General features: G+C 42.3%; 1 protein-coding gene across 24 annotated transcripts in view; it reads left to right on the forward strand.

Moving 5' to 3' along the window:
- LOC135098042 (uncharacterized) overlaps positions 1–14530 on the forward strand; it is a 35211-nt gene that overhangs the window by 17253 nt on the left and 3428 nt on the right. For 3 of the 24 annotated variants that reach the window (XM_064000226.1, XM_064000251.1, XM_064000250.1), the window contains exon 1: positions 10668–12155. In XM_064000226.1, coding sequence (XP_063856296.1) covers positions 11938–12155 — 218 coding nt within the window. In that variant the 5' untranslated portion in view covers positions 10668–11937. The other 21 variants (XM_064000231.1, XM_064000227.1, XM_064000241.1 and 18 more) reach the window with 20 other exon arrangements.

The following is a 14530-nucleotide window of genomic DNA, read 5'->3' on the forward strand; positions in this document are numbered from 1 at the left end:
GTATTCAGATGCTACAGAAATTATAAATCGTAGTCTAAGAGGCAGGCGTCTTTACCAGTGATGCAGAATACTCAAACTATCACTGGAGTCATGAAAACATACTTGGAAATATCAGTAATCTCCACTAGAGGCCGTTAAAAGTTGTACAGATAAAACACTAAAAACTATTATATTAATTATATTAACTACAGCACTAACGATGAGTAGATGGCAATAATGAGCATAGAAGAAGGAGAAGAACAAGAACAAGAACAAGAACAAAAAATGAAGAAGAAGAAGAAGAAGAAGAAGAAGAAGAAGGAATGAAGAAGAAGAAGAAATGAAGACGAAAAGAAAAAGAAAGAAATAATAAGAAGAAAAAGAACAAAATGATAAAAGTAGCAGCAGCAGCAGCAGCAGCAGCAGCAGTAGCAATCAACAAGGTAACGAGAGCGTACAGGCGGCCGTGGTGCTGGAAGCTTATAATTAGTCACGAACAACAGAATAAAGTTAATGGATGTAAATTAAAAAGACTAATTAGAAGTTGACGCAACTAGCATGACGAGCTTGCTTGTTTACACGTGTTTTACGACTTGTTTACGAGGTTTACAGCATCAGGAGAGACGAGGGAGGAGGTGGTGGTGGTGGCAGGGAAGGGGAGGCAGCGCTGACTTAAGGTGTGACAGGGAGACGTCAAGATAATGTGTCAGCAGCGCGTCACCAAACACTCAGTGAGTCGCAGGCTATGGAGAGACAAGGCGGCGAGGCGCCGTGGGTGAAGGGGCGCTGGATGTGGGTGTGGGTGATGCAGAGGAGCATACGGAGGATACTTCAGGCCCTCTTGTATATCCCGTATCACGCTGTGTTGTGATGGGTGAGGAGCAGACGGTAGGAGTAGGTGTGCTAACCTGTACACGAAAGGGTGACTCTGGGAGGTATTCGGAAGGAGGACTTGTTAAATTCAGACGACGGAGAATCGTTAGGCGGCTAGCACAAGTTGATACCAATACTGATGTGTCATTTTCTAGTGGGATATACATCAAGAACGACATTGGAACGGCTACTTGTGGTGAAATAGCCATTGAAGGATGAAAAGTAGGTACTGGAAAGGAAGACTTATTAAATTCAGACTCCGGATGGGAATAAAGTAGTGGCAACAGGCTGATGGCACTACTGACTTGGCTTCTTCAGGTGATATGCGGCTACTTGAGGTGAAATAGCCATTAAAGGTGACGCTAAGCAACCTACACTACTTGATGCTTCAGGGCTGCAACTTGATCACGGGGAAGCGAGGTGGTTCACATAAGGCGCTGCGCTCTTAAAACTGGTGATGGTAATGCTGGTGGCCGTATTACGTTCCCGCTAACTTGGTGATGTGCTGCTCTGAAGGTGGTGAAGTCTTGGAGCCCAGTGTTGATCTTGGCGCCAGGTTGTAAGGTTGTTAGTGTAATGTCAAAGGTAAAGTGTATCTTGAAGGGTGAGTGTACCAGCTGATAATGATCATGTATGTATGTTGTGATGGTGGTGGTGGTGGTATCACTATTATTAGAATTAGTAGTAGTAGTAGTAGTAGTAGTAGTAGTAGTAGTAGTAGTAGAAAAATTATGATGGTGTGTGTGTGTGTGTGTGTGTGTGTTTACGTTGTACTGTTCAGTGTCTTCTTTTCGATACAAATTTGCAAAGCTGTTGGAAGAAAGTGTTAAGACATTACTTGGCCACACACACACACACACACACACACACACACACACACACACACACATACATACACACCAAGGATTTGACCACGTAAGTCGTTCAAGCCGATTGTACTGTACTTTTCTTCCAGATTCTACAACTCTCTCTCTCTCTCTCTCTCTCTCTCTCTCTCTCTCTCTCTCTCTCTCTCTCTCTCTCTCTCTCTCTCTCTCTCTCTCTCTCTCTCTCACAGACCACGCCGCCGCCTTCGTCAGCCCAGCGTTGTTCCCCAGTGCCTGCCTCTCTCCCTCTTGTTTACTTGACACACCTTTCTTGCCACTTCTCTCACTTGCCTCTTATTCCCCTCTCCACTTCTCCTCCATCCGGCACCCTCACGCCGCTCCCCTCCACTCTTTCCCTCCCTCCTCGACCCTTAGCAGCTTACGTCAGGGCTAAAATCTCTCGTACTGTGAGACGAGTGGACCGTAGAAGAAGGCGTGGAAAATATTAAGTCTTCTAATGCTCCCCCCCACCCCCACCCCTACCCCCTCTCCCCATACAGTGGTATAAAGAGATGCATCTGCATGTGTGGCGTGAATGGTGTTGCTGACTAGCCAGTTGTTTTGTGTGTGTGTGTGTGTGTGTGTGTGTGTGTGTGTGAGAGAGAGAGAGAGAGAGAGAGAGAGAGTCGGTTAGTCAGGCAGAAAGATAGATAAAAGATAAAGAAAGTGAGAAGGAACTAAGAAAGTCAGTCAATCAGTTAGAAAGATTAATAAGACATACATAGAGTGAGAACGAAGTGAGAACGAACAAAGAAAGGCGGTCAGTCAGTCAGAAAGACGTATTAAACGTACAGAATGTGGAAGCGAATCAAGAGGCAGGAGGCCAGTCAGTCATTCAGAAAGATAGAAAACGTACAGAAGCTTAAAACTAAAACTCCGTAGTGCCTCCTCATAGTGAAGTTGTCTGGTGCTCGGGGCGTATAACCTCGGCCGGTGAGAGAAACCGAACCACCGCGATACAGTTTCCCATCCTTAATTAGTTTAGTGTGTTACATTTCATAGCCATTGTGGGGAGGCTGATGCACGCGTCCATGCCGTCGCTCTTACCGGAAAAATACTGGAGCTTTAAACACACACACAACGAAGTATGTCCTGTATAACTACTACTACCTACACCACAAGCTGAACTGTAGAATAATGTAGGGTCATTTTTGAACAGAGAAGACAGAAGAACGTAGCAATCTCCTGAGAAATTCCGCTCGAAGCTCTTCATTGAACCAGAATAGCTCCCGTCAGGAAAGTGAAGCCTGGTAGTGGATGTGATGAAGCACTGTTACATCAAAGAGAAACGAAAATAGATTTTATGATAACAGGCAATGAAGGACTCGGTGAAAAATAAAAGTGCTATTGACGGAGTAAGTGCAGAAAACGGCCATCGTGGTATTAGACAAAGGCAAAGAGTGAGTGTTAAAAATAAACTTTTTTTTTATTATGTACATTAATAGAAAGTAAATAGGAAGTAAGAAGTACATGATATCTACAGTGGTCATAGAATTGATGCGGGATAGTGAACTGTCATTACGTGTATGTGATTTTTTTTTTTTTTTTCTTGTGTGTGTGTAAGTGAAAATAAGTCAGTTTTATTTCAGAAAGACAAACCAGAAGTTATACCCAAAATAAACTCAGGTATTTTCACCGATAGTAACAAACGGAAAGGCTGAATCACTAACAAACAAATAAATTAATCCCTCAGGCTTCACAAAGTGCTTCGAAACTCGTCCAGAACCAGAGGCAGTGAACACAGACTCGATGAACCCTTGTCGGCCATGCAGGTGACCACTGGGACTGTGCCGCGTGTTTGTTTGCATGTTTGTTGGCCTGCACGATTAATGAGGCATAAGAAAAGAGATTTTTTTTTCGCCAAACTGTTGATACTGAGAGAGATACACCAGTTTGCTCTTTCATTGCCTCGTTCTTCCATCTGATGAACGACGGTTTTGTGTTTCAGAGGCAAACGACCGAGCTCATTGTGACCCTCGTGTTTGTGCCTCTCTGTGTGCTGGCCTGGCATTCTGTGTGGACGTGGCGGTGTTGTCTACACCGGTGGTGGTGATGGTGATAGCGATGGTGAATGTGCGGGACTGTGGTGGTGGTGATGATGGTATTTGCGGATGCAGCATCTAGAAATCGTGGTGGTGATGGTGGTTGTTATGGTGGTAAGTGAATTTAAGAAAGTTTTAATTGTTATTTCTTTTACGTATACTTTTTCCCAGTGATTGTTATTCAAAGTGAGTGCAAATTTTTAAAATGAGAGGAACACACATACACACCATTGTGAACCTAGATGAATGCAGCGTTAGGTTAATGATGATGAACAATTTCCTTCCCGTTTGCCTTAATCAACTTATACCTGCCTCTCTCTCTCTCTCTCTCTCTCTCTCTCTCTCTCTCTCTCTCTCTCTCTCTCTCTCTCTCTCTCTCTCTCTCTCTCTCTCACGCGTGATGAATAAGAGGATTTTACCGAATTTAATCGAGTTTTAAGTTTCATCTTCACTGCAATATTTCTGGTTAACCTCGTGACCACCTTTCAACCTGAGATCAGTAACCTTTGTTGGCTGTGGATGAATAGTCGGTGTAATGAAGTGGTGGACGTGAGGCCTCACTTTAAAATCGAACTGACGCCTGGGTGGTTTTTGAATGCTCTAAATCATCTACGTTTTTTGGCTAGATGCTTCAGCTTCCTTGGTTGTGTGTCTAAGTCGTAGAATATAACGTGTGTGTGTGTGTGTGTGTGTGTGTGTGTGTGTTTCTCGTCTTCGTAAGTTTCGGCTTCCCTTCGTGGTCATGATGAAACAGATTCCTGGACTTACACTCTTCTTACCTGCAGGCGACATCCTTAGGAAATTAGTGCACATTTTTTTTTGCTTAGTTTGTGTATTTTCACAATAAGAGAAATTATATTGATAGCCGATTTTTTCCTTCACAGAATAGCCTCTCGTGTACCGAGGCTTCGTGGCCTAGAGGAGGCACAGCGTACAGCGGATGGCATTTTTGTGATATTTACTTGTAGCCCTTGACCGTTATCCTTGTGCTGTCAGAGAAACACGCAAAGCATGATAGATTACCATGACACAAACACACTCACAGAAGCCACTGCTAGGACTCCCACAACAACTTTACCAGTCAGTCTTCAGGGACGAGACAAAGCTTTTGGTTGTGCGCCTCTGAGATGCTTCCTGACGTCCTGGTTTCCGGCGGAGAGTGGTGTAGGGAAGGCCCTTAGGAACGTCACCATATATGTGTGTGTGTGTGTGTGTGTGTGTGTGTGTGTGTGTGACTGAGCAAGAGAGAGAGAGAGAGCAGTTTTAGTAGTAAATGCAATGGTAAGTGTTAGCCACGTAGTTCAGTTAACAGCCATTAAGATGAATACTCCCATCACACCTTTATTAAGTTGTCGGGCTTGAATGAATCCATTCACGGAGTTTGCAATAAGCTGTATGTGAGCCGCGCTATCGAACGCTATTTCCGGAAAAGATTTCGACTTTTTTTTTATATTCTGCATTAATTATTTGATACTGTATATTTAATGGTGCTCTTACTAATCATGGTTTTCTTTGGATTCTTTCATCTTTGCACATCACCTAAATATTCCTGGATTACTTTCTAGTTAATGGTATCTAGTTCTTTTTAACGACAAATAGGTTTTTTTTTCTATTTATTTTTTTCTTTACCATTTCTCTTTTGTTGTATAATAACCTGATTTGCTGCGGCGTATATAAACTTGTGGTTGACGTTCTTCCCGTCTCTGCCTCCTTACCTTGCTGATCTGCACACCGCCCACACGCAGGAGCGTTGTATTGACGCACCTTCTCGCCAGTAAAATTCATTCATGTTTGCTTCCCTGCGTGACGTCAAAGGAGAGACAGGACTAGATTCGCCTGGGATTTACATAGCGTGCGTTCCTTACTCCTGACCTGCATTACCTACACTTTCACTCCCGTACTCATCTCCATTACGTTCTTGGTGTACCTCATGTCTTTTCCTGGAATCTCGGGTTGACAAGTCGTCACGCAGCCCACGACCCAGCCTCACCCTTGCTACATATTTCAGTCCCTCCCAACTTTATTTTTCGTTTATCCCTCAGTTATTGATCAGTGCTGGATGACTCCCGTTGTGCGATAGTGCCTTGGTGCTTCTAGGAGAGGGAAGTACCTCTTGTGTAGACGAAATTGCAGACAGGTAGGTAGGTAAGCAGGACAGTTGTATGTAAGTAGGTATATAGGGAAGTTAATAGGCTTGGTAGCTGGGCAGTAGAATAAACAGGCTATAATTAGGTAGGTGGATAGGTAGTAAGTAGGGTAGGTTGATAAGTAAATAGGAAATTAAGTAACTAGTAGCAAAGAGTGGGAATCGCTTGTCTGGAATGGGTTTCATCCGTACACTACCAAAATTAAGGGAGTAGATACGCTTCGGTGCTCCGCAGACTTGTTTTATGGATCACTTGGCGTCCTGCTGGATGTGGCAGGACAATCATGGAACACTTGCACCTGTTAATTGTTCGTCTGATGTTGGTTTATTGTTGGTTTTAGTAGTTTACATTCACTTAAAATTATTTCACATTCTACAATTCATTTAAAAAGATATCTGGCGACTACTAACCATTACTTTCTTGTTCATTGTGGAAATCTTAATGTAAAACAGGTCGTTAGTTCACGTATTAAATGGTATTTGAGTTTTAGATCTCAAATTCATCACTTTGGGTAAATTAACTTGTTCTTAGCTAAGCAGGTAGATAAGTGAAGTAAGTGGGGGCTGTAAATAGTATGTCATCGCGGGTTTCCATCTGTCTGTCACGAAAAGTAAGGAAGAGAACATGCCGCGGTGTTCTCAAACCGGTGTTGTGACTCAGCTGCCAGTAAGGGAGTGCTACAGGACAGTCATGGTGTGGAGACAGTGAGTTATGCTTTAGTGTGTATGTGTGTGCGTCTCAGGCAACCTTTTTCCTAAAGTGAAATAAAGCAAATGATTCTCAAATGTGTACAGGGTTACTTAATCATTCACTTTAGTATGCAGCCTTTTATTGAGAAAAAAAAAAATTATACCCTAAGCTATTAACTTGATAGCATTTCTTCCTTCAGGACAGAATGTCGTAGAAATGCAATCAACTCTGAAAGCAAATTTATTCCAGTCACTTTGTTTAAAACCTCTTCCACGGATGTCCCCTCAGAGCGCACACGGAATCAGTAAGAGGTCGATATAGCTGGCTCATTTAGATGCACTTTGAATGTTGGGAGGGAGAGGCAGCTGATACCCCACAAGCTTGCATACGAGTGTGTGGGGAGTATTTACTAGTCAGTGCAGCTGGCCAGTCTTTCAGCGAATGTTTTTAAACGACTCTGGAATAGAGCTTGATAGCAGATTAGCCCATTTATTTACGCAGTGCATATTCATATCATTCAATGTTCTGGGAGTCATGGTGCAGTGTCCTCCTCCTCCTCCTCCTCCTCCTCCGGAATAGTCTTTAACTAAGCCAAAGACTATTACTATTACTGAAACTGTTCCTAAGTGGACGAAAAAGTACAAAATGACCTGGTATCGAAACGCGAACAAACTCGATGGTGAGTAGAGATTTTTAGGCAGTGAAATAGTGTTATCATCATTACAAATGGGTAAATATCACATCACCTGAGGTTATTGCGGTCTGGGAAGAAACGCACTGAATGATTATTTCAAGAAATGCTTATTGACCTTAGTAGTGAAATTCTTAACTAGATTTAAAAGTTGTTTGAAGCAAAGCCTATGTTCAGTATTAATGAGCGGGGCAACGTCATTAATAATGGAAGTTGATTTCTGAAGAAGCGAATGAAAGTAACTACTGATGTCAAGAGAAATAACTTATTAATTTTTTATGAAACCTGCCTGTAAACAAATTAAAAACAAGCAGTTATTGGCATTCGTATCCTACGTTGTTAATGTGTTACTGTATCCTTGCGTGTTTTACTGCGAAACAAGTATTAGATTTTATAACCGTGACCATATCCTCATGATGCTTCCTGTCCATTTTCTCTGAAACAATGTATGCAACCTCTGTGTATTGGCAGCTGTCAACAGTGGACACCAAACCTCAGTGGAGTTTAAGGAAATACGTCGAATGTGCTAAGATGAAAAGTGCACAGAAAGCAATGGAAAGGCTCACCTAAAGTTTAACAATCTAATAGTCCAGGCAAGTTTATAGTTCATGGTAGTTGAGTCTCTCTCTCTCTCTCTCTCTCTCTCTCTCTCTCTCTCTCTCTCTCTCTCTCTCTCTCTCTCTCTCTCTCACACACACAGTGATTCCAGATGTCTTCACTGCAGTTGTGTATTTTAATTACGAAACAGCACTGATATAACTCAGTTAATTGCTAACAGCTTGAAATTAGTTAGGAAGTACATATTAGTGACCTAATTCTATCTCAGTCATTTATCATGCCATCTTCACTGTCCTGTGATACCAAAAGCGTTTCCTTATTTAGTGATCATAATTTAGGTGACCACCTTGAGTTTTGTCTGAATTGTATCTTGTCTTCCTTCATTCAGCATAAAGATGTCCTGTGTATGTGTCCTCGGCGCCATCTTGTTCCTTATTGTTAACAGTTAGGTGTCGTCTTTGCTGGCTACTGGTTTGTCCTTTTTTTATGCAGGTAAAATCTTGCTGCTTGTTTATGCATCTATCTTCCCTTTTGGAGCTCCAATATCTCGTGTTATTCTGTTTTAGTAATTTCCTCTTTGTATGCCATTCATTATTTCCATGTCCGATAAGCAAAATTATATTTTCTTCTCATTCTCGTGCAATAGCTCCATATTCCTTATATTTATAGAAAGAGGCAGTAGTAGCGGTGAAGGCATGCCTCTGAATTTCAAATTTCACCTGAGCTTGACTTCTAGCAATTCTTTCATATTTATTCCTCTGTCACTAAGTATCATGGAAAAAATCATAATGACAATGGATTTCCTCCCTTAATCACTGCATTTACTCTCCTTCATTATAACGTTTAACTAAAAAGAACATGACACCATCACACACACATCAGGATGTTTTACCACCTGCAGTGTATTTTAGAATTATAGTATGATAACTTTGTCCTGAAGGAGCTTTCCTGTCAATGAACATTACTCTTCTTTTGTCTAATGCCAGTAATCATTGCAGAGGTTCAAAATTTTCATCAGAGCCTTGGTGAGTTGAGACTTCCTAGTGGCTCTGAATTTGCACACCAAGGCTGTTATGGAGCAGTGCTGTCTGGTCCCTATTGCCTTGTCTCTGAGGAGTCTGCAGGTGTACTCTGAGTGAGGGGGCTCTTACAGCAGGATCTGGAATCACTTAAGTACTGTGTGTGTATTTAAATGAGTTTGAATTTTGTGCATTCTCAATAACTTTGTGTGCATTCTCAATAACTTTGTGTCAGTTATTTCATTTACATTTTCACAGAGAATACAGATAAAGTATGGGCAAATGATTTGTGAGCCATCATATATATCAACAACAGTAGTACATATCTGGGAGAGACTTCATGAAGCAGATATCAACCATGGTCCCTTCAAGTGGATTTACTGTTCAGATACTGAGCCTCTCTCCAGACTGGAAGTTTGTATATTACTTTGTGTTGTGGTTTAGTTGAGATACTCATGTAACTGACCTTGTGGGTATGTCATTACAGAATCTTTGATTAAATCTTTTACACACTCTATGCTAATTTAGTAAAATTGAACATGTACATACATATAGGAACTGCTGTGTGAAGAAAGTGTGATATTTGACACACACCTGAAAGTTTCCCCATTGCATCATGATGCCTAAATCGAATTTAAGGTTTTGTCATCATTCTTTGTGAATAATTTGGAATTAAACTCAAATACATTGAGATTCACAGCTGAAAATCGTCTTATATCTAGGATTCACACAAAAAAAATTCAGATTTAATATATTCTGAAGAGGGTAGTGATTGAGTGATTGTTTTCAGATTGTGACTGAAGAAGAGGAGTATTGTAGTCACTGCAGCCTTGCACCACATGGGCAAAGATGACCTGTAGCATGCCGTTGATGCAGATGTTCTTGCACCTAGATGTCAATCCCTCAATGAGGGCACCACATGAGCTACACCTTCATCCTCTCACATTCACTGTACGTGTCTGTTCCACTCTTCGTTTCACTCTCAGCTGCCTGATGTCTGGTGTATGATCCTGTACAGCTTATTGGTGAAGACATGGAGGTTTTTGTCTTGTGGTTCAAGATGCGAGTCTGTTGCTGCTGCTGTCCAATTATCACCTGAAAGACAGTCATTATTAATCAACCCTTCAGTCATTTAAAATTAATAGAAGTATTCATGCTTAGTTGTATTTCAAAAGGAACTAGTCTTACCAAAGAGATAAAATGCTATTTCTCTCAGTGATGAAATTTATAAGTTTGATTCCAATCAGCTCACACAGTAAATAGATATGCTACAGATTAATGTTATTTTATTTCCATCAAACCTATAACAGCAGAAGGAATTGCTATCAAACTCCACTACAATAAAAATTCACCCACCTCCACCTAAGCCACAGTATAATTGAGATGACTGGGAAGCTGAGGAACTTCAGATTGGAAAGAGAACAGAGACAGGAATGAGATGATGAAAGTGATACTGACTGAGTTAGGGCATGACAGGGATGAGAGAGTGGAGAAGACAGGAAAAGAGTGGATGGTGTTGTTGCTGGGACTGTGAAGAGAGGCGAATGAAAGGATGATTGAGGCAGTGAAAGAGTTTCTGGAGAGAATGTGGTGTGCCAGAGGTACGAACAATTAGGATAGAGGATGCTGTTCGTTTCTCTTTTTTCCCCCCCTTCTACAGGAGTTGCCGATCCAAAGGCCTGGCTCAGGAGTGATCCTGTGCCACCTGTAGCATCAAGATCAAAACCAAGATCAAGATGGAGGACTCCAATACGCTGAAGAGACAGTAAAGGCAGTGATAGAAATGAATGATAAAGTATGTGTGCTCCTTTATGCAGATGATGTAGTTGTTATGAGTGAATCGGCAGATGAGCTTCAAAGTTTGTTGGATGTAGTGGATGGCTATGGTAAAGACTTTGGAGTAAGGTTTAGCAGTGAGAAAAGCAAAGTAATGATTGTGAATAGATCAGAGGATGAAAGTAATGTGGTATGGAGACTTGGAGAGAATGAGTTGAGACAGGTGCAAGAATACAAGTACTTAGGGATGTGGATGAGTCCTAGTGGGTGTGCAAAGGCAAAGAATGAAAAGATAAGTATGCTAAACCAGTGGGTAGGTCGATTGGGAAGCGCGGCAAGGATGAGAGCAAGTAAGTATGATGTGTTGAGAGAAGTGTGGAAGAGTGTGGCTGTGCCATGTATAATGTATGGTATGGATGTGATTGCATGGAATGAAAGTGAAATTGATAAGTTAGAAGTGGGCCAGAATAGAGTAGCAAGGATGGCACTGAGTGCACCGAGGTGCACAGCAGTTGAAGCCTTGAGAGGTGACATGGGATGGAGCACCTTCAGAGAAAGACTGACAAAAGCCACACTTAGGTACAAGATTAGGCTTGAGAGAATGGATGATGCAAGAATAGCAAGGAAGGTGTACCTGTGGAATGAAAGTGGAAGCAAATGGAGGAAGAGATGCATGAGAATGACAGACAGGAATGGATTGCAAGTTGTGTGGGCGATAAGAATGGCTGGTAGGAATCAAAATGAGCGTGAATGGGTGGTAACAAGAGGAGGAAGAGTGGGAGCCGAATGGGATGTGAGAAAATGGAAGAATGAGATAGACAAAGAAGTGAAATGTGTGGGACTGAATGAATGGAAGAATGAGATGGAAAGAAAGAAGACCCTGGAATGATACAAGAAGAAAGAGGCCCCGAGGTATGAAAGGTGGTATGATGGAAGCCTGGGCGGTGATCTTCTCTTCCGAGCGAGGGCACAGTGTATGGATGTGAATGCAAGGAGTTACAGGTGGTCTGAGTCCCGCAGCAAAGTGTGCCAGATGTGTGACATGGGAGAGGATGAGACGGTGGAACATGTGGTGCTGGAGTGTGTGCAGTATGCCAGAGACAGGAATGAGATGATGCAAGTGATACTGACTGAGTTAGGGCATGATAGGAATGAAAGAGTGGAGAAGACAGGAAAGGAATGGATGGTGGTGTTGCTGGGACTGTGTAGAGAGGCGAATGAAAGGATGATTGAGGCGGTGAAAGAGTTTCTGGAGAGAATGTGGCGTGCCAGGTGTATGAACAATTAGGATAGAGGATGCTGTTCGTTTCTCTTTTTTTTTTTTCCCCCTTTCTACAGGAGTTGCCGATCCAAAGGCCTGGCTCAGGAGTGATCCTGTGCCACCTGTACCATCAAGATCAAGATCAAGATCTGTACCATCAAGATCAAGATCAAGAAGCAGTGAGGGCAGCAGAAGAAAAGATGTATTTGGCTGTGGTGGGGGTCCTGCGGCGCCCACGGGAAGTTCATGAGAGGTGAGAATATGTCAGGCAGTGTTGGTGTGGAGGGTGTAGTTATAACAGAGAAGGACGGAATCAGGGAGGCAATCAAAGGGTTCTGGGAAGAAGTAGGTGGGGTAGGTGAGATGTTTAGTGTGAGAGAAGGATGTGTAACACTGGAAAGGAAGAATGCAGATGAACTGGATGAAAGAATCAGTAGGGATGAAGTGGAGAGGTGTGTGAGAAGGCAGAAGAATGGCAAGGCAGCAGGTCCAGATGATATACCCTATGAGTTCTACAAGAATGGTGGGGAGGTAGTGATAGACAGAATGACTGAGTTATTCAACCGAGTGTGGGATGAAGAGAGAGTGCCAAGAAAGTGGAATGAGAGCCGAGTGTGTCTGTTGCATAAGGGGGCATCTAAGAGTAAGAATGATCTAAAGAACTACAGGCCAATTGCATTAGTGAATACAATAGGTAAAGTTTTCAGTGCAGTGTTGAATGAGAGACTGTGTAAATGGATTGAGAGAGCTGGATTGCTGGGTGAAGAACAGAATGGTTTTCGTAGGGATAGGAGAGCTGAGGACAATATGTTTGTGGTGAATGAAATGATTGAGAAGAAAAAGAAGGATGGGGGTAAATTGTACCTAGGTTTTCTGGATATAGAGAAAGCTTATGATAGAGTGAACAGAGAAATGCTAGGTAGAGTCTTAGAAAAGATTGGATTGAGTGCAAAGATAGTTAACATAGTGCAAAGTATGTATGTGGACACAAGAGCTAGATACAGACTAGGAGACATAGAAAGAGACTGGGTGAAGAGTGAGAGAGGAGTTAGGCAGGGCTGTATATTGTCACCAACCCTTTTTAGCCTGTATACAGAGGAGCTAGCAGCCAGGATGAGAAGAATGAATGTAGGGGTAAGTGTGGGGAATGATAAAGTATGTGTGCTCCTTTATGCAGATGATGTAGTTGTTATGAGTGAATCGGCAGATGAACTTCAAAGTTTGTTGGATGTAGTTGATGGCTATGGTAAAGACTTTGGAGTAAGGTTTAGCAGTGAGAAAAGCAAAGTAATGATTGTGAATAGGTCAGAGGATGAAAGTAATGTGGTATGGAGACTTGGAGAGAATGAGTTGAGACAGGTGCAAGAATACAAGTACTTAGGGATGTGGATGAGTCCTAGTGGGTGTGCAAAGGCAAAGAATGAAAAGATAAGTATGCTAAACCAGTGGGTAGGTCGCTTGGGAAGCGCGGCAAGGATGAGAGCAAGTAAGTATGATGTGTTGAGAGAAGTGGGGAAGAGTGTGGCTGTGCCATGTATAATGTATGGTATGGATGTGATTGCATGGAATGAAAGTGAAATTGATAAGTTAGAAGTGGGCCAGAATAGAGTAGCAAGGATGGCACTGAGTGCACCGAGGTGTACAGCAGTTGAAGCCTTGAGAGGTGACATGGGATGGAGCACCTTTAGAGAAAGACTCACAAAAGCCACACTTAGGTACAAGATTAGGCTTGAGAGAATGGATGATGCAGGAATAGCAAGGAAGGTGTACCTGTGGAATGAAAGTGGAAGCAAATGGAGGAAGAGATGCATGAGAATGACAGATAGGAATGAATTGCAAGTGGTGTGGGCGATAAGAATGGCTGGGAGGAATCAAAATGAGTGTGAATGGGTGGTAACAAGAGGAGGCAGAGTGGGAGCCGAATGGGATGTGAGAAAATGGAAGAATGAGATAGACAAAGAAGTGAAATGTGTGGGATTGAATGAATGGAAGAATGAAATGGAAAGAAAGAAGACCCTGGAATGGTACAAGGAGAAAGAGGCCTCGAGGTATGAAAGGTGGTATGATGGAAGCCTGGGCGGTGATCTTCTCTTCCGAGCGAGGGCACAGTGTATGGATGTGAATGCAAGGAGTTACAGGTGGTCTGAGTCCTGCAGCAAAGTGTGTCAGATATGTGACATGGGAGAGGATGAGACGGTGGAACATGTGGTGCTGGAGTGTGTGAAGTATGCCAGAGACAGGAATGAGATGATGCAAGTGATACTGACTGAGTTAGGGCATGATAGGAATGAAAGAGTGGAGAAGACAGGAAAGGAATGGTTATTATTATTATTATTAATTATTATAGTTATAATTATTATGTTTGAGTGTGTTCTGGTGTCTGTTTGGGTTGGTTTGTGTGTGTTTTGGTGTGTTTGGAGTGTTTTGGGGAGTTTTGCATAGGTTTGGGTGTGTTTTGGGTTTTAGGAGATGTGGGTGTGTTTGGGAGTGTATTTCTCTCATTAGTAATATACAAATGTTAACCTTAAAAACACCCTTGAAAACCACAGTAACTTCAACTATAGACTTTCAAATACAGGTAGCAGGGTTCTCAAGGGTGTTTCTCCGGTCAGTAATGCAGAAATGTTA

This window comes from Scylla paramamosain, unplaced genomic scaffold, assembly GCF_035594125.1.
Source record: "Scylla paramamosain isolate STU-SP2022 unplaced genomic scaffold, ASM3559412v1 Contig41, whole genome shotgun sequence".
Classification (NCBI taxonomy): Eukaryota; Metazoa; Arthropoda; class Malacostraca; order Decapoda; family Portunidae; genus Scylla; species Scylla paramamosain.